Here is an 18,893-nt window from a genome sequence, read left to right as displayed (position 1 = left end):
TGAAGACTTCCTGATACCAACACTGTTTTTAACGAATGGGCTGGACTTGTGTTTTTTTAATTGTTATTATCCATATGTATTATGAATGTTTTATATATGTAATGAGGGACGTGGGTGGCACTGTGGGTTAAACCACAGAGCCTAGGACTTGCCGATCAGAAGGTTGGCGGTTCGAATTCCCACGACGGGGTGAGCTCCCATTCTTCAGTCCCTGCTCCTGCCAACCTAGCAGTTCAAAAGCACGTCAAAGTGCAAGTAAATAAATAGGTACCACTCTGGCGGGAAGGTAAATGGTGTTTCCGTGCACTGCTCTGGTTTGCCAGAAGATGCTTAGTCATGCTGGCCACATGACCTGGAAGCTGTACGCCGGCTCCCTCGGCCAATAAAGCGAGATGAGCGCCGCAACCCCAGAGTCGGCCACGACTGGACCTAATGGTCAGGGGTACCTTTACCTTTTATATATGTAATAGTGTTTTAATTCCATTAATGTTTAATTGTTTTTTAATTATTGGATTTTTCTCCTATTTTTTAGCTGTTTCTGTTTTATCTGTATGTCTCCTTGAGTCCCTGTCAGGGGAAAAGGCATAATAATAATAATAATAATAATAATAATAATAATAATATTACAATCCTAAATCAGCTTTCAACAGTATTCATCAACCATCAAATGCTTGGGTAAACATGAATGTTTTCAAATGTCTCCTGAAAGTTAATAATGATGGCGACAGGAGCACCAGTTGTGGAGGGCAACCCCTGAAAAGACCCTGTTATGGGTCACCACCAACCAGGCAGCCTCCAGGGTGTCCCTAAGCCCTGTCCCCTTGCATAAGAGTGGCCTGAGAACACTGTGTGGCTTGTGGATTATACCTCAAGGATGGATGGCAGCTAACATTTTGAGGATTAATCCTGACAAGACAGAAGTACTGTTTTGGGGGGACAGGGGGCGGGTGGATGTGGAGGACTACCTGGTCCTGAATGGGGCAACTGTGTCCCTGAAGGAGCAGGTGTGCAGCCTGGGAGTCATTTTGGACTCACAGCTAGCCATGGAGGCACAGGTCCATTCTGTGCCCAGGGCAGCTGTCTACCAGCTCCATCTGATACACAGGCTGAGACCCTACCTGCCTGCAGACTGTCTCGCCAGAGTGGTGCATATTCTGGTTATATCCCGCTTGGACCACTGCAATGCACTCTACGTGGGGCTACCTTTGAAGGTGACTCAAAAACTACAAATAATCCAGAATGCAACAGCTAGATTGGCGACTAGGAGTGGCTGCCGAGACCACATAACACCGGTCCTGAAAGACCTACATTGGCTCCCAGTATGTTTCTGAGCACAATTCAAAGTGTTGGTGATGACCTTTAAAGCCCTAAGCAGCCTTGACCCAGTATATCCCCATCGTCCAGCCCGGACACTGAGGTCCAGCGCCGAGGGCCTTCTGGCGGTTCTCTCCCTGCGAGATGTGAGGTTACAGGGACCAGGCAGAGGGCCTTCTCAGTGGTGGCACCCGCCCTGTGGAAAGCCCTCCTGTCAGATGTCAAGGAAATAAACAACTATCTGAATTTTAGAAGACATTTGAAGGCAGCCCAGAGTGACTGGGGAAACTCAGCCAGATGGGCGGGGTATGTATGTATGTATGTATGTATAAATAAATAAATTATTATTATTATTACAGTGGGACCTTGGGTTACAGACGCTTTGGGATACAGATGCTTTGGGTTACAAACTCATTAGTGAAAGCACGCCTCAGGTAGTGGTAGTAGTAGTAGTAGTAGTAGTAATAATAATAATAATAATAATAATAATAATAATAATAATAATCTGTTTATACCCCACCCATCTGGCTGTGCTTCCCCACTGACTCTGGGCAGATTCCAACTGAATGTTAAAAACAATACAGCATCAGACATTAAAAACTTCCCTAAACAGGGCCACCTTCAGTTGTCTTTTAAAAGTAAAATATTTGTTTATTTCCTTGACATCTTCTGGGAGGGCGTTCCACAGGGCGGGCACCACTACTGAGAAGGCTCTCTGCCTGGTTCTTTGTAACCTCACTTCTCGCAGCGAGGGAACCACCAGAAGGCCCTTGGCACTGGACCTCAGTGTTAAGAACTTTTTCAGGTTAAGAACGGACCTCTGGAACAAATTAAGTTCTTCACCCGAGGTACCACTGTACTCTGCTTTAGGCATAACGTCCCCTCCATCCACCTATATCCCTGATCCAAGGTGAAGGAAGTGTTACGATATGGATGCAATGAAGCTGCAAAGTGCTAGCTTGAAAAGTAAACATGATGGGAATGTTGGAACTGCCCGTGGGAATCAGAGGGGCAGTCTATTCACGGTGCGAAGCACCGGAATTAGCTCAGAGTGTAATATGAGCTCTTCCGTTTGTTCCTGTCCAGGAAGTTTTTGTCACTAGACTGCTGGAGCTTGAAGAGAGCAGTCATGTTTTTTGTAACACTGCAAAGACAGAAATAAAGGCATGTAAATACGTTTCTGTCTATCTCTTTCCCCTGCCTGGGGGGGGGCAGGAAAGAGGGGTGTGTTCTTCTCACGTTTGAGAAGAATCACCGATCGAGACCTTGCCTGCGCCTGCTGGGGAATGCAGCCAGGGAGGTCAACAGGGAATCAAGCCAGGTGCCTAGGATTGTTGCCAGTTCGTCTGATAAAGGGCTTGATATCCCGACAAGAAGATGGTCTTCCTACCAGATGAGGATGGGACAGGCTTGCTCCTCTTCCTCTCGCCCTCACCCTCATCACCACCACCCCATCACCCCATCCACCAAATCCAAGATGTGAAGTGTTGCTGCTTACCCAGAGACTTGGGCGTCACCAACCAGGAGATGGTTTTCCTCCCATTTTCAGGCAGACAAGAAGGTGCCTCTTCCTCCACAGGGATGGCCTCAAAGTCAGGGGATGGAGCCAGAGACATAGTGACCTGTCCATGGACAGAGAGACGTTACAGTGGGAAGGAAGCAGAACACCACAAACAGAATTCAAAGGAGGAGCAGGAAGAGATCAAGTTGACACTCGGAAAGCCATGAGAGGTGTCAGATGACCCATAAGGTCTCAGAGTGGATTACAGCATTAAAAATGATATTAGGAAACAATTTGAAACCACTTAGAGCCATAAAAACAAGGTGGGTCCTAAAAGCTGCCCAGGAGCCTGCATCTTCGCTGTACTTCAAAAGCTGTACAATGAAGGAGGCAGACACACCTCTGTGTTTTAGATCTTGAAGGTCATTGTGGCGATCACATAGGGTCCCTGGACGTTTAATGGTCTATTGATCCCTGTGTCACCACTGTGTTCGCTTCCCCGCTGCCACCAACCAGTTACTCTCTGGTAAAACACTGAGTCCAGTCAGTTGTTGAAAGTGAACCAAAAAACAAGTTTATTTTACAAACATTAACAAGTTTATGGTTTCTCAGATAGTATCTTAACTTTTGTTTCTTTACCGGCCTATACCTTCCTAATACCTTCTGACTGATTACAGTGGTGCCTCGCAAGACGAAAAGAATCCGTTCCGCGAGTCTCTTCGTCTAGCGGTTTTTTTGTCTTGCGAAGCAAGCCCATTGATGGCTTAGTGGATTAGCGCTATTAGCGGCTTTTAGCAGCTTATCGGCTTAGCGGATAAGCAGATAAGCGGCTTAGCGGCTTAGAAAAAGGGGGGGAAGGGGAAAAACCCCGTAGGAACTCGCAAGACATTTTCGTCTTGCGAAGCAAGCCCATAGGAAATTCGTTTTGCAAAGCACCTCCAAAACGGAAAACTCTTTCGTCTAGCGAGTTTTCCGGCTTGCGAAGCATTCGTCTTGCGGGGCACCACTGTATCTCAACTGTTTGACTGACTCCTCTTAACAAATTCTCTCACTCTCTCACACCAGACTAGCCCAATATAACAGATTTGGCTGGCATGCGTATCTGTGGTACGAGAAGGTTAAAGTACATAGAGATTTACTAAACCATGTAGTAAAGAAAGTGGTTTATGAAGTAATGGGGAAATAAAAAAAAATTATTAGAACAAAAAAGACCATGGTGGTTTCCCCACTGAAGGCGATATCTCTGGGTGGAAAATAAACATGAGAAATGACTGGGCATCTTTTAAAGAACTATTAATGGAAGCAGATCATGAGTTGAAACTAAAAAGAGGTTTGAAGATATAAGAGGGGATTACTACCTGATTGGTTACAATACCATCAACTTAATGATATATTTAAGATGGACAAAAAGAAAGGTTTCTTTAGTGAAACCTCTAAATTTAAAAAGGAGCTGATAGAAAATAAGACTAAATTACTTTCAAAAATGTATAAATTATTATTAGAATGGCATACGAAAGGTGAACAGGTCAAATCAGTAATGATACACTGGGTGAGGGATTTTGGATATAATATACAATTAGGGATGTGGTTGGCGCTGTGGTCTAAACCACAGAGCTTGGGGCTTGCCGATCAGAAGGTCGGCAGTTCAAATCCCAGTGACGGGGTGAGCTCCCGTTGCTTGGTCCCAGCTCCTGCCAACCTAACAGTTCAAAAGCACGTCAAAGTGCAAGTAGATAAATAGGTACTGCTCTGGCGGGAAGGTAAAGGCGTTTCTGTGCGCTGCTCTGGTTCACCAGAAGCGGCTTAGTCATGCTGGCCACATGACCTGGAAGCTGTCTGCGGACAAATGCCGGCTCCCTCAGCCTATAGAGTGAGATAAGTACGCAACCCCAGAGTAATTCACAACTGGACCTAACGGTCAGGGGTACCTTTACCTTTACCTATACAATTAGCAGCATGGAAGAGGTTATGGAATTGGGATTTAAAGTTTACAGCATGCTATTCTTTGAAAGAAAATTATATGAAAATGATGTACTGATGGTATTTAATTCCTATGTGCTGGAAATGTAAGGAAAAAGAAGGCACCTTCTAGCATATGTGGTGGACTTGTAAAGTAGTAAAAGAATTTTGGGGGATGATATACAATGATTTTTTAAAAAAATAAATGTTTAAAATAGCATTCCCTAAAAAACCAGAAGCTTTTCTTTTAGGAATCGTAGGTGCCGATATTCCAAGTGACTGGAAGAGACTTTTCATGCTCCTGCCTGGACGCTATTAGCCCAGAGATGGAAAGAAGACACAGTCCCTACTAGAGAAGAATGGCAGATTAAACTGATGGACTATGCAGAAATGGCAAAACTGATTGGAAGAATTAGGAATCAGGAAGATGAAAATTTCAAAAAGGAAAGGGGAAAATACGTAATTTACCTAAAAAATCATTATAAGCAATCAAAATTATTAGGAGGACTGGAATGACATTTGCACTCAAACGCTGGACTATGGTTTTATCGGAGATTTAATAGAACTGGATTAACAGGGAAGATGCAAGAGAAAAAGTTAACATAAGGACCCACAAAGGGGAGGGGTGAGTCCAAGGGAACTTATGGAAATTGTTTTATTAGTTTGCGTGTTGATTGTTTGTAAAGGAGCGTCTCCACCCCCATCGTTCTGCCCGGACACTGAGGTCCAGAGCCGAGGGCCTTCTGGCGGATTCCTCGCTGTGAAAAGCCAAGTTACAGGGAACCAGGCAGAGGGCCTTCTTGGTAGTGACGCCCTCCCTGTGGAACGCCCTCCCACCAGATGTCAAAGAGAACAACAACTACCAGACTTTTAGAAGACATCTGAAGGCAGCCCTCTTTAGGGAAGCTTTTAATGTTTAACAGACTACTGTATTTTAATATTTTGTTGGAAGCCGCCCAGAGTGGCTGGGGAAGCCCAGCCAGATGGGTGGGGTATACATAAATAATAATAATTGTGGTTGTTGTTGTTAGAAAAATTAAATAAATGTATATTTTTTACAAAAAAAAACCCCCAGATTACAACAACCACAATTATTATTATATATTCTATGCCCACAAGATCCCAATCCTATGTCAAGGAGAGAGGAAAGAGGGTCCCCCCCCCCGAAATCAGGAGACAAGTTTGGGCATTCCTCACCTTCATCATGTTTTTCTGGTAGGAGAAGGCAGTGGCCTTCATCATGAATGCTTCACCCCTCACCACAGAGTAGGGCAGGGTGACCTCAGTGAAGAACAACTGGAAGGCGTTGACGGTGGCGGCCGGGGCAATGCCAATGCCGTGGTCTGACGACAAGCAGAAAGCTCCCACTTGCCATTCCGTGATGGTGTCCGGTATGGTCACAGGCATAATCACTTCTCCTGGAACGATGCCACCTTCTTTCTCTGAGCGACCAAAGAAGTCCCCTGTGCCTGAGTAATCGCCGCTGAAGGACACAGGTGAACAAAAGAGAAGGGGGAGTTAGTGTGGATCACCACAGCACCTTTCAGCAAGCAGTTGGGGTGAGTGGGAGCCCTCAGTAGCCTCCCTGGAGGGGTTTACTGCTGCAAGAGACCCAGGGTGCTGTTGGGGGTACCGTGTCAGACTAATGTAGTGGGAATTATAGTACAGTGGTGCCCCGCAAGATGAATGCCTCGCAAGACGAAAAACGCGCAAGACGAAAGAGTTTTCCTTTTTTTGAGTCATTCTGCAAGACGAATTTCTCTATGGGCTTGCTTCGCTAAAGCCGCTAAGCCGTTAAGCCGTTAATAGCTGCTAAGCCGCTAAGCCGCTAATAGCTGTGCTTCGCAAGACGAGAAAACCACAAGACGAAGAGACTCGCGGAACGGATTAATTTCGTCTTGCGAGCCACCACTGTACAGTCATACCTTGGGTTAAAGTAGCTTCAGGTTGAGCATTTTCAGGTTGCGTTCCGTGGCGACCCGGAAGTAATGGAATGGGTTACTTCCGGGTTTCACCACTCACGCATGCGCAGACGCTCAAAATGACGTCATGCGCATGCGCAGAAGTGGCAAATCACGACCCGCCGACGCGGGTTGCGTTCTGCTCAGGATGCGAACGGGGTTCTGGAACGGATCCCATTTGCATCCAGAGATACCACTGTATATGCTTTGATGGAGAACCTATATGAAGTGGGGGGTTTTCTGGTGGAATTTGCCAGAACACAGTTCCACCACCTTTTCTTTGGGAAGGAGGCTCTCAGACCCCGACAGAGCATCACCCCTCCTTCCCTAAGCTGGGCAAACGCTTCCCGGGCTCGGGGAAGGAGGCGGTAGCCCGAGTACGTTGGGCGGTATGACCCTGCAGTGAAAATAGGCATGCCCTAGGGTGGCAACATGGGAATGGGCCTGTTCTGCAGTGGCCCCCTGTCTGCGGAATGCTCTCCCCAGGGAGATTCGGCTGGCACCTTCATTATGCACCTTCAAGAGCCAGGCAAAAGCATTCCTCTTGGCTGATTGACATATTGATGGTGTCTTAGTAGCTAAAGAACTAGCCTAATAGCTGATTGACATCCAATGCCCTTTTAAAAGGTGTTGGGGAGGGGGTTTCTGTATTTCGATTTTTATGTTGTGAACCTTCCTGAGGCCTGCGGGTACAGGGCCTGAAAACCTCTTTCCTACGGCCTCTGCCACATCATTTGTCCCCATCTCTCCCCAAGGCTCAAAGAGCGGTTGCAAATGGAAGGCGAGGCTCCACCTACATCTTCCTCACAAACTGAGGGCATGGAGCCAAGCCGAGCCGTTTCGGTGGGTCTGCCTGGCTCTCCACAGACTCGGACCACCGCCGTGCCTGACCGTCCGCTGAGTCCGCTCGCGGCGGTTCCTTCGACAGTAGCGGAGCCAGGGAACTCGGGCTCAAAGCCACATTTGGTCGCAGCCAGAATCGGGCGGCCACCCGGACTCTGGTACTGGCCCTTGGCGGACTGGCAGGGTTTCCAAGTGCCCGGCTGATTTAAAAGACTATGTTCACCGGACGAACTGCACATGTAAAGCTGTATGGTGAATAGGGTCAATTAATATGTTTATGTGCCTTACTGAAACCAATAAGGGTATTGCTGTATATAACGGAACCACTATGATTGTAACTAATGCCTTATCTCGGTGGGGAGGGGTGTTATGTAGTGAAGTTTCACCCTGGGCCAGCAGGGGGATACTGTAGATAGTTTTCACTCAGGTCCACATCAGTTAATTTAGGCGGGAAACCCTGGGGTGTTGTTGTTACAATGTTGACAGCCGGCTGCCTATAAAAGCAGGCCGGCTGAGCTGTTTGCTGTTCAGTTCAGTTCCAGCTTACTTATAAAGAACCACTTGGAGGAATCTCTGTGTCGTCTGCTTTGTCAACCCACTACTTAATACCACTTACTCCAATACGACCAGTTGCCACAGCCACGTCTCAGGGAAGAAACTCCTGGCAGGCTTCGTAGCTTCAGAGGAATCGAGGAAGACACCACCAGCACCAGCACTACTACTAACATACGCCATCGGCTGGGCATATCTTGATTCATAGCCAGCTTGAGGTTGAAAGGAAGCTAAGAGGAGAGGATATTATTTACATTATTAATTGGTGTCAAAACACATTGCCAGTCTTTCAGGGGGAAATTGCCCACAGCTATCCACTCAAGCTCTGTTCCGACTTCTGAACTGCGCAGTGACTTGCGCACGCTTATCGCCGCTAAAAAGCACGGGAGGCATCCTTCCTACGCAGTCATGTTGGCCATCCCTTCATTTTTCTGTCAGATGGAACATGAATGTGTGATTCAGCTCTGTGCCACTACTTAGCGCCTACCTCCCAGTGTTAAAATAAAAATTAAGAAATAATAATAACTAACAAAACGATCAGTGCAATGGTACCTTGATTTTCGAGCATCTCGGAAGCTTAACGTTTCAGTTTTCGAACGCCGAGAACCAAGAAGTAAACGCTTCCATTTTTGAACGTGCCTTGGAAGTCGAATGGATTCCGCTGAGTGCTTTTTCCTCAATTTCCTCAATTGAAATTGCAGAACGCCCTTTGCGTCTCAGTTTTCGAACGTTTCAGAAGCTGAACGGTCTTCCGGAATGGATTACATTGGAAAACCGAGGTACCAGTGTACCACTACTGATAATGATCAATTATTTAATTTATAATTCATACTGCTTAATGATTGTGATGCATGTTGTTATTTTGATTTAATTTATTGCCTACCCTTCACCCCTAAGGTCCCGGAAGGTTATGAAAACATGTTAGTTTATGCGTGAAGCACTTTAAACAGCCATGGTGCCTCCACCCCACCCCACAGCCTCCTGGGAAGTGTAGTTTGTTAAGCATTCTGAGATCCTTATTCCCCTCGCAGAGCTTCCTAGTGTTCCCTGTGAAGAGGGGTTTACTGTTACACCCCCCTCCCTGTGAACTGTACGTCTGCGTGGGGAATAGGGGCCACCTCTCTGCACCCTTAACAAGATACAGTTAAAATATATACAGTGAAAACTTTAAATCTGGAAAACAGTGATAGAAACGGCAAGGTGATCGTTCAGAGAGCCTGATCTCAAGCTGCGCAGGGCTTTACATAGCAAGACCAGTGTATTTTAATCATCATTGCAGTTCGGCCCCCTCATCCCAGTTCCAGTTCTTACTATGTCTTTGGGCTTGGCATATCTGAGGCTTGTGTATCTTGGTGCTCGTGAAAACTTTCAAGCCAAAGTCCTGTAAAAAAAGCCAAGGAGCCATTATGAAACATTTTATAGTGCATAGACGGGGTGGGGGTGGGGATTTTGTACATCAAAAGGTTTGATATGGAGTCATGGTGAAAAGGTAAAGGAACCGCTGATCGTTAGCTCCAGTCGTGGCCGACTCTGGGGTTGCAGCGCTCATTTCGCTTTATTGGCCGAGGGAGCCGGCGTACAGTTTCCAGGTCATGTGGCCAGCATGACTAAGCCGCTTCTGGTGAATCAGAGCAGCACACGGAAACGCCGTTTACCTTTCCGCCAGAGCGGTACCTATTTATCTACTTGCACTTTGACGTGCATTCGAACCGCTAGGTAGGCAGGAGCAGGGACCGAGCAACGGGAGCTCACCCTATTGCGGGGATTTGAACTGCCGACCTTCTGATCGGCAAGCCCTAGGCTCTGTGGTTCAACCCACAGCGCCACCCACGTCCCTCAGAGGCATGGTAGTGAGGTGGAATTCTGACTCGCTCTTTCTCTCTTTCTAGCTAGCTAGAATGTCCAGTGCTTTGCCACAGTCATTGAAATGTTTTGAGTAGAAAAAACCCCAACCCCAGAAGTGGCAATATATTGTTGTTGTTGTTTAGTCTTTTAGTCGTGTCCGACTCTTCGTGACCCCATGGACCAGAGCACACCAGGCACTCCTGTCTTCCACTGCCTCCCACAGTTTGGTCAAACTCATGCTGGTAGCTTCGACAACACTATCCAACCATCTTGTCCTCTGTCGTCCCCTTCTCCTTGGGCCCTCCATCTTTCCCAACATCAGGGTCTTTTCCAGGGAGTCTTCTCTTCTCATGAGGTGACCAAAGTATTGGAGCCTCAGCTTCACGATCTGTCCTTCCAGTGAGCACTCAGGGCTGATTTCCTTAAGAATGGATGCGTTTGATCTTCTTGCAGTCCATAGGACTCTCAAGAGTCTCCTCCACCACCATAATTCAAAAGCACCCATTCTTTGGCGATCAGCCTTCTTTATGGTCCAGCTCTCACTTCCATACATCACTACTTGGAAAACTATAGCTTTAACTATACGGACCTTTGTCGGCAAGGTCATGTTCCAGCGTTCAAATTCCGAAACGTTTGTCAACGGAGACGATCAGAAACCGAGGTACCACTGTATTTCAGTGACCTTTAGTGCTCACCTTGAGAATTTCATAGGCGTCCCCTTCACCGTAAGTATAAGAATCAGGGCTGTAGCGGATGCCACCCACAATAATTGTTTTCCTTGTCTCACAGGGACGAGTGGCCATTTCGTTCAAATGAGGGTTATCATGTGGATAGCCTTTGAGGTTCTTCACAGGAAGCAAGTCATAAATCTGAAAATGATGTAGTCACAATTCAGCATGACCCAAAATGCTTCGATACTTCCGATACTGGTGCTCATCCCCCAGTCCTTTATACCCAGCACTTGTCCTATCTAGGAAGGGGAGGGGAAAATTCTACACTAATTGCCAAATTGTGTAGATACATAATTCTACACCATTGCCAAATTGATTCCAGGTGCCACCATCTATTGCTGACTTTTGGTACAGGGAACTAGATCTGCTCCATGTTTTCCCACACATTTTCAAAAGTGGAAATGCTCTTCGGTTCTACTCATCCCTCACCCTCAGCTCATCTTATAATCAAAATAATGCTTTGCCTTTTTATATGGAGCCTACAGTGCAATCTTGGACACGTCTATTCAGATTTCAGTCACACTAAGTTCATTGGGACTTACTCCCACGTAAAGTATGTACAAGAGCACCTTAGGGTGTTCAAACTGCCTGACTTATATTGGCCTGGTTTGAGCTGAAGCCATGGTGTGTTTAACAAACCACAAGTTAACCACAGGCTGTTCCACATTTGACCAAACCAACCACTGCTTGTTTCTCCAAAGTTTGTTTGGCTTCCCAGATGTTTCTGCCTCTGCTACCTTATTTTCTTTTGTAATTTTAAGTTGTTTTAACCTTTTAAAAATATTGTGCAATACGGTGGTGCCTTGGTTTTTGAACGTAATCTGTTCAAGAAGACCGTTCGACTTCCGAAATGTTTGAAATATGGAAGCCTCAAAACGTATGGAAAACTCAAACAGGAAGCCACCTCAGAAGTTCGACTTCTGAGGTACGTTCGAAAATGGAAGCATTTACTTCTGGGTTTACAGCGTTTGAATTCCAAAACGTTTGTCAACAGAGACGTTCAAAAAACCGAGGTACCACTATATATTGTTTTAATATCAAATATGTGTTTTAATTGTTGTAGCCCTCCCTGGGACCTTAAGAAGAAGGATGAGTAATGAATTGAAATAATTATTATAATAGTAATGATAGTAGAAAGAATGGCACCAAAGAGGCAGTATGGGTGATAGTGGAGCAGGAGAGAAAATAGCTCTGGAAATGTTCTACCTGAAGACAGTTTTAAAGGCAGCTCGAGACTCACGGTCTGAGGGGAGAGCTCAGCTTCGGGTTTCAAGAGATAGACGCTCTTGTCAACAGCATGGATGCCACAGAGGGAGTCTTTGGCGGATGCAAGAACGAGTCGAGTTTGGCTGCCAGGGAGCCCTTTGGGCTCAGTGAACCACAATTCCACCTGGACACATAAAAAAAAAAGCCTTTGTTGAATTTGTTCCTGTACATAACAGCATGAAATAATCCCTCTTTGTTTTTGTTTTGTTTCATTGGGTTGCCCTCTGCCACTGCCAACGAGCTGATATTTACTGGTCCAACCAGTAAAGGCGATGCTCTATTGGGTGAACAAAATGACATCTTCGGTGATGTCCTGGAGAACGAACTAGCTATTGGCCTCCGAGCTGATACGGCTCATCTTGGCTTGAGCCCAGCAGAGTATAAACACCCAGAGTCTGCAACGAAAGGATGAGGCAGGTATGGCTACATCGCGAAGCTTTATTACTACTCTATGCAGAGAGCATACAAATATACATCTTGTCTCTGGGAGAAGCAGAGAGCAACTCCAACAAAGAACCGACAGTACAAAGGAAACAGGAAAAGTCACATCCCGTCTCCCTTTCCCGAGGGAATCCAACAGTATCTGGACTGTGGAATGATAAACATAGACCTGTGACTTGCAGCTGCTGCTCAGTGAGGGAAACAGAAACCAACAGGCCTCAGAAAGTCCCCACAGCCTTACCTTGTTTCTGAAGCATTTTTCAACAGGGAAGTCTGCCGAGTGAGCAACAAGTTCTCCGCTGGGCAGGACTGTGTACAGAAGCAAGCGGGCCAAGGGAGCAATGTCTGCGTCCACAGGGAGGTCCAGAGAGAATACCCCTTTGGCTGGTAAGCAGAGAATCACAAAAGCAGGCAGAGGAGAGAGAGGTTACGAGAATTAATTCCAATGTGGTCTCTTTGCCCGAGCTTCAGCTCTCAAGACAAGGAAACATTGAAGGGGTTGGCATGAGAACCAGAAGTCAAAAGCCCTCAGTTCCATGTGGCACTCATAACTCTAGCAACACTCTAGAGGGCATTTGCATAGCATGTTATTTTCTTGTAACGAGGCAGTGATGCTCCTGAATGCTAGTAGCTGGAAGCAGCAGGAGGGGAGAGGGCTCTTGAGTTCAAATCCTGTTTGTGAGCTTCCCGTAACTGTCCTCTGGTTGGCCACTGTGAGAATAAGATGCTGGACAAGATGGGCCACTGGCCCATCTTATTTTTTATGTTTATGTTTATGTTTATGTTTATTTTATTTTTTATTTTTATATTAAATTTATATACCACCCTATACCTGCAGGTCTCAGGGCGGTTCACAGGATAAAATAAGAATATAAAACCACAAAATACATAATCAAAATAAAAACAACCCAATAACTTCCCCTTGCACTTCAATATGCAAAATAATTCATTATCTATGGCTACTGCTTGCATAAAGGGACAGGGGTGGCGCTGTGGGTTAAACCACAGAGCTTAGGACTTGCCGATCAGAAGGTCGGCAGTTCGAATCCCCGTGACGGGGTGAGCTCCCATTGCTCGTTCCCTGCGCCTGCCAACCTAGCAGTTCGAAAGCACGTCAAAGTGCAAGTAGATAAATAGGTACCACTCCGGCAGGAAGGTAAACGGCGTTTCTGTGTGCTGCTCTGGTTCACCAGAAGCAGCTTAGTCATGCTGGCCACATGACCCGGAAGCTGTACGCCGGCTCCCTCGGCCAATAAAGCAAGATGAGCGCCGCAACCTCAGAGTTGGTCACGACTGGACCTAATGGTCAGGGGTCCCTTTACCTTTACCTTTACTGTCTTGCATGCCAGATTAAACACCAATAACCAGTATTAGTACAATAATGCATATATGGCAAAACAAACAAATGGCAGTAATATTTGAGTGTAATATTGATGCTAAGTCGGTTCCATGGAATAAATTAAAACCTTTAAGCTTCTGGTGATGGGGGTAAGAAACCATGCCCTCCCTGGCCAAGACCGGGCTCGGGGCGGCTAACATCAGGTATAAAAACAATTGATTAAAATACAACTTAAAAACAGGATTAAAGTACAACTTAAAATGCAGCCTCATTTCAGTGGAAGACCAGATCAAAAACTGTTTGCGGGGGGGGGGGGGGAGAAAACATCAAATCTTCACCATTTATTTATTTGTGAGGCCCGATAGGAGTGTGGGGGTTACAACAACACAATGCGCATTTTTAAAAACAGACAGAAGGAGAAGCAGCAAAACCATTCCAGGTGGGACTGCACCATTTCAATTGGAACGGAAATGGCAGGTGGCTGACTCCCACCAGGTTGGCATTCAAGTAGAGAAATGGAAAGGAGGTGGCATTTACCTTCACTATGTTCCACAGGCTGAACATGGATCCCCGAATGTACGACACCCCCTTTAGCCATCACCTGCAAGGAAGGAGGAAGACCCCTGATGAGGGCGGAAGAGGCGAACGTCTAGTGGCCCTTGCAACTGGCAGGGTGGAACGTGGGGAGCCCAACAGTAGGGGGCGACAGAGGCAATGGCAGATCAAAACTGCTGGTTGTAAATCTGTCCCATACTCTACCATGCTGTGACTAAGGGCAACACTGAAACTAAGCAGAAGGAAGGCGACAAGCAGTGACAAGCCCTGGACTGGTTCTAAGGAAGAAGGTAGGTAGATGGGGTCTGGCTGAGGGTAGTGAGGTTGTGTCCATTTTGCCCTAATGGGCCAGCCTCCATTGATTAACCAGGATTAACTGCAATAATAATAATAATAATAATAATAATAATAATAATAATAATAATATAGGCCACTTCCGCCCTACAGAGGAGGTGGGGTTGCGGGCTTCACAGCCCCACCACACACACAGCAGCTGGAGGCCAGCCCCACGCGATTGGGGGGATTCCCAGCTGCGTCACACTCTGGCCAGCCAATTGGATGGCTCTGGGCGCGTGGCCTGCCCTATTTAATGCAGGACACGGCCGGGGATCTCCCTCTTTCCCCGCCTGTCAGCTGTAACTGCTGTAACCAATAAAGTTGTGGCCTTATTTAGCCCATCAACCTTAATAATTGTGCTATGTGTCTTTATTTCCATTGGGGGGGGGGTGTCGGGAACTCGCCACGCAAATAATAATTTATGATGACTTATACCCTGCCCATCTGGCCAGGTCTCCCCAGCCACTCTGGGCAGCTTTCAACACAACAAAACATCAAACATTAAAAACTTTCCTAAACAGGGCTGCCTTCAGATGTCTTCTAAAAGTCAGATAGCTGTTTTATTTCCTTGACATCTGATGGGAGGGCATTCCGCAGGGTGGGCGCCACTACCGAGAAGGCCCTCTGAGGGTGGAAGGCCCTCAGAGCTGGACCTCAGTGTCCAGGCTAGACGATGGAGGTGGAGACGCTCCTTCAGGTATACTGGGCCAAGGCCATTTAGGGCTTTCAAGGTCAACACCAACACTTTGAATCATGCTCGGAAACGTACTGGGAGCCAATGTAGGTCTTTCAGGACTGGTGTTGTATGGTCTCAGTGGCCGCTCCCAATCACCAGTCTAGCTGCTGCATTCCTGATTCGTTGTAATTCTAGGTCACCTTCAAAGGCAGCCCCCCGTAGAGCGCATTGCAGTAGTCCAAGCGGGAGATAACTAGAGCATGCCCCACTAGGAGCATGCCCTCCTTCAGGATCTCTCTGCTGTGTTTTACAAGAGACCCCATCTGCACTTTACCTTTAAAGCAGTTTCCATACCACTTTAAACAGCTGTGGCTTCCCCTGAAGAATTCTGGAAACTGGTTTGTTAAGGGTGCTGAAAGCCATGAGCATAGCCGGGGCGGCAAGGAGGGGCAACTGCCCACCCAAATCAATAAAAGTCAATATAAAATAACTAGCTGAGATTCTGCCGCCCCCCCAACGAAAGGTCTGTCCCCCTAACAAAACTCGTGGTTTTACACATGCTGCAAGCTATTAAGATAAAGCCCCATTCCCATTTTAGAGATACAATCCTCAGAGTTCTCTGGGAAGAGGGCTTGATTGCTAAAAACACTCTGGGAATATGTATTTTCCATAGGCAATATAGTAAGGTGAGGTACAACACAAGGAACACAGTAGTAGTACGATAAGAACAGTAAAAGCTTTGACAGAAGCTAACTGGTAGAAGAAGAAAAACGTCATGTTCTAAGGGCTTGCTTGAACAATGCAGTTTTTTAAAGGATGTCTGAAAGAGAGCAGAACCTCTGTGGGCAAGGACTTTGCCAGGACATATTTCAAAAAGTGAAAATCCAGGCACACCATCCAGCTTTTTTGGCCAAAAAAACCCATGAAGTTTTGAGTTATTTTAAAGGAAATTCGCCAGCATCTACACTTCCGACATGAGTTGCTATATGTCTGGATTTTCCCAGACATTTCAGCAATTTCCCACCCAGAGACTGTTTTCGGGGCCTAAATCCCAGCTGGGTCTGGGAAATTTTGGAAGTATGGCAGCCCTAGTCTCTGCCACCCTAAGGTTCAGCCCCTGGCAGAGGCGAACCAAATCTCAGAAGTTGCCCATAGTGCCCCACCTGACAATGTCAGGGACTTCATATGTCTAAGGCAAATATGGCTGCTATAATATCAATCGTTTCAGCTCCAAGCCACCTAACCCCGTCTTATCAACAGTTATCAGACCAATGCCCAGCTTCCTCTCTGACCTATTTGCATGTGAAGCAACCAACACACAGCGATGGCACTAATCAATGGCAGAGGTTCTTCCCTGCTGTACGACCTAAGATTCAGCCCCCCTGGGTGGTCCCTCACTGTTCTAGCCCAAGGCACTGAAACAAAGATCTCTCCATTTGGGCTTACCAGGTAGTGAAAGTGAATCTTCTTATCTTCCACCAGCCCAGGCTTCAGGCTGTAATGCACTCGAACTGGCTGAGTATGACCGCAGCTTAAAGTCCCAGGAACGGGCTCAATGTGGAGGTAGCTTTCGCTTGGTGAATAAAAGCGTGAGGCTGAATGAGAGGCGCCCTGGTGATGGGGACTGAGCCAGCCCCATTCATGGCACACCAAGCCTGAATTATAAATTGCCTGGTTTAAAAACAAAAACAAAAAGAGGGGAGAGGAAAGGCACGGATGCCTCAATGACGTTAGCGTACAACAAAATGCAATACAGTCATAGTTGGATCCCAAACGTCTTGTGAGTCGAACGTTTTGGCTCCCGAACACCGCAAACCCGGAAGCGAGTGTTCCGGGTTGTGAACGTTCTTTGGAAGCCGAATGTCCAATGCGGCTTCCAATTGGCTGCAGGAAGCTCCTGCAGCCAATCAGAAGCCGCATCTTGGTTGTCAAATGTTTTCAGAAGTCGGATGGATTTCCGGAACGGATTCCATTCGACAACCAAGGTACGACAGTAATAATTTTCTTTATTTCATAAAATTCACATACCGCTTGACTGTAAAAAATACAAAAACAAAACCCACACTCAAAACAGTTTAGCAAAAGAATAAAATAATGAAATCAACAGTAAAAATAAAATCAAAACCACCTATTTAAAAACATTGGAAGAAAATAATTAAAATCAACAAAGAAGCAGATAAAAGATAAATCATGCCCAAAGATTCTAAAGAGATCAGCAGAGGTGACCATCCGATCTCTGCTTAAAAACCTCCAAGGAAGGGAAGTCCACCACATTCCAGGGTCCTCTCTTCCACTGTCAAACAGCTCTTATCCTTCTTCCTAATGTTTAGCCAGAATCTCCTTTCTAACTACCCTCTGGAGCAGCAGCAGCAAACAAACTGGCTCCATCTTCCATGTGCCAATGGTCCTTCAGATATCTGAAGATGGCTCTTTCATCTCCTCTCGGTCTCCTCTTCTCCAGGCTAAACATACCCGACTCCCTCAGTTGTTCCTCATCAGGCTTGGTTAATGTGAAAGCTCTCCCTTGTTTCCCCTCCAGTCCCCAGGAACACTCACCTGGATCCTGATAGAACTATCTGTGAGGCCGGTCGTGTTGACGGAAAACTGGAAAATCCCCTGGTGGTCAGTTGTGTAGTTGATTCTGTGTCCTGATTGATCAACACGGATCTCTACGGTTTTGTTGGCCATCGGAACACTGGCACCGTCCACGAGCTTCGCCTGGGTGGGCAGAGGCCAATACACAGCAAAGACTTTTATTTCCGACAGGGAACTACATTGGCAAATACTTTGGGAGCACTGCAGTGTCTTATTTCAGAATAGCTTAAGTTGCATTTTCCATTAAATTCCATTGTACAGGGGGATTATTGGGTTGTCTTTAGTTTTATTATGTGTTTTGTGGTTTTTATATTGCTATTTTATCTTGTGAACCACCCTGAAATCTATGGGTATAGGGTAGTATACCAATTCAATTTATTATTAATAATAATAATAATAATAATAATAATAATAATAATAATACCTGCCCAAAAAGTGGGATACCAGGCTTGTAGTAAGTGTCCACCTTTTCAAAGGTAACTGTGCTGAGAGTTGCAGTAATTGTGGAGAAAGCATTTCCGGTCAGTTCCACCCCTGCGAAAAATGAAACAACAAATTTAGTGGGAAAGGTGAGGAGGTGCCTTACAATAAGTTAGATTCATTTACAAAAAAGCCAGAAGCTTTTCTTTTAGGTGCTGAGATTCCAAGGGAACAGAAAAGACTGTTTATGTATGCGATGACAGCTGTGTGGATGCTATTTGCCCAGAGATGGAAAGAAGACAAAATCCTTACCAGAAAGCCACTTCCACCCTTCGAAGGAGGTGGAGTTGCGGGCCGAGCCTCGCGCGATTGGGGGATTCCCAGCAGCGTCATCCCCTGGCCAGCCAATCGGCTGGCTCTGGGGGCGTGGCCTGCCCTATTTAAGGCAGGACGCGGCTGAGGATCTCCCTCTTTTGCCGCCTGCCAGCTGTTCTAGTTTTTCCCACCCTCCCGCCCTATAAGGTTTTCGTTCCTTGACCTTGCTATGGACTTTGGTTGG

At 46.3% G+C, this 18,893-nt stretch overlaps 2 protein-coding genes across 2 annotated transcripts in view; both read right to left on the bottom strand.

Annotated features, from left to right (window-relative positions):
- LOC309335224 (vomeronasal type-2 receptor 26-like) overlaps nucleotides 1-18,893 on the bottom strand; it is a gene marked incomplete at its 5' end in the record, with an annotated part of 182,495 nt that overhangs the window by 100,995 nt on the left and 62,607 nt on the right. The gene's annotated exons all lie outside the window — the stretch shown is intronic.
- LOC309336492 (alpha-2-macroglobulin-like) overlaps nucleotides 1-18,893 on the bottom strand; it is a 65,095-nt gene that overhangs the window by 29,812 nt on the left and 16,390 nt on the right. Inside the window, exons 10-20 of the mRNA XM_081852286.1 lie at nucleotides 18,339-18,448; nucleotides 17,876-18,037; nucleotides 16,766-16,990; nucleotides 14,290-14,353; nucleotides 12,655-12,797; nucleotides 11,947-12,096; nucleotides 10,671-10,844; nucleotides 9,442-9,511; nucleotides 8,195-8,360; nucleotides 5,972-6,257; nucleotides 2,813-2,936 (exon numbers count right to left, since the gene is read on the bottom strand). Of these exons, the coding sequence (XP_081708412.1) occupies nucleotides 2,813-2,936; nucleotides 5,972-6,257; nucleotides 8,195-8,360; nucleotides 9,442-9,511; nucleotides 10,671-10,844; nucleotides 11,947-12,096; nucleotides 12,655-12,797; nucleotides 14,290-14,353; nucleotides 16,766-16,990; nucleotides 17,876-18,037; nucleotides 18,339-18,448 (1,674 nt within the window). The remainder of the gene's footprint in view (nucleotides 1-2,812; nucleotides 2,937-5,971; nucleotides 6,258-8,194; nucleotides 8,361-9,441; nucleotides 9,512-10,670; nucleotides 10,845-11,946; nucleotides 12,097-12,654; nucleotides 12,798-14,289; nucleotides 14,354-16,765; nucleotides 16,991-17,875; nucleotides 18,038-18,338; nucleotides 18,449-18,893) is intronic.

The sequence above is a fragment of the Podarcis erhardii genome (genome assembly GCF_964252035.2).
Source record: "Podarcis erhardii genome assembly, chromosome: 2".
NCBI lineage: Eukaryota > Metazoa > Chordata > Lepidosauria > Squamata > Lacertidae > Podarcis > Podarcis erhardii.
The sequence above is the reverse complement of the archived record's forward strand: the minus strand, read 5'-3'. Positions and strand labels throughout refer to the sequence as shown.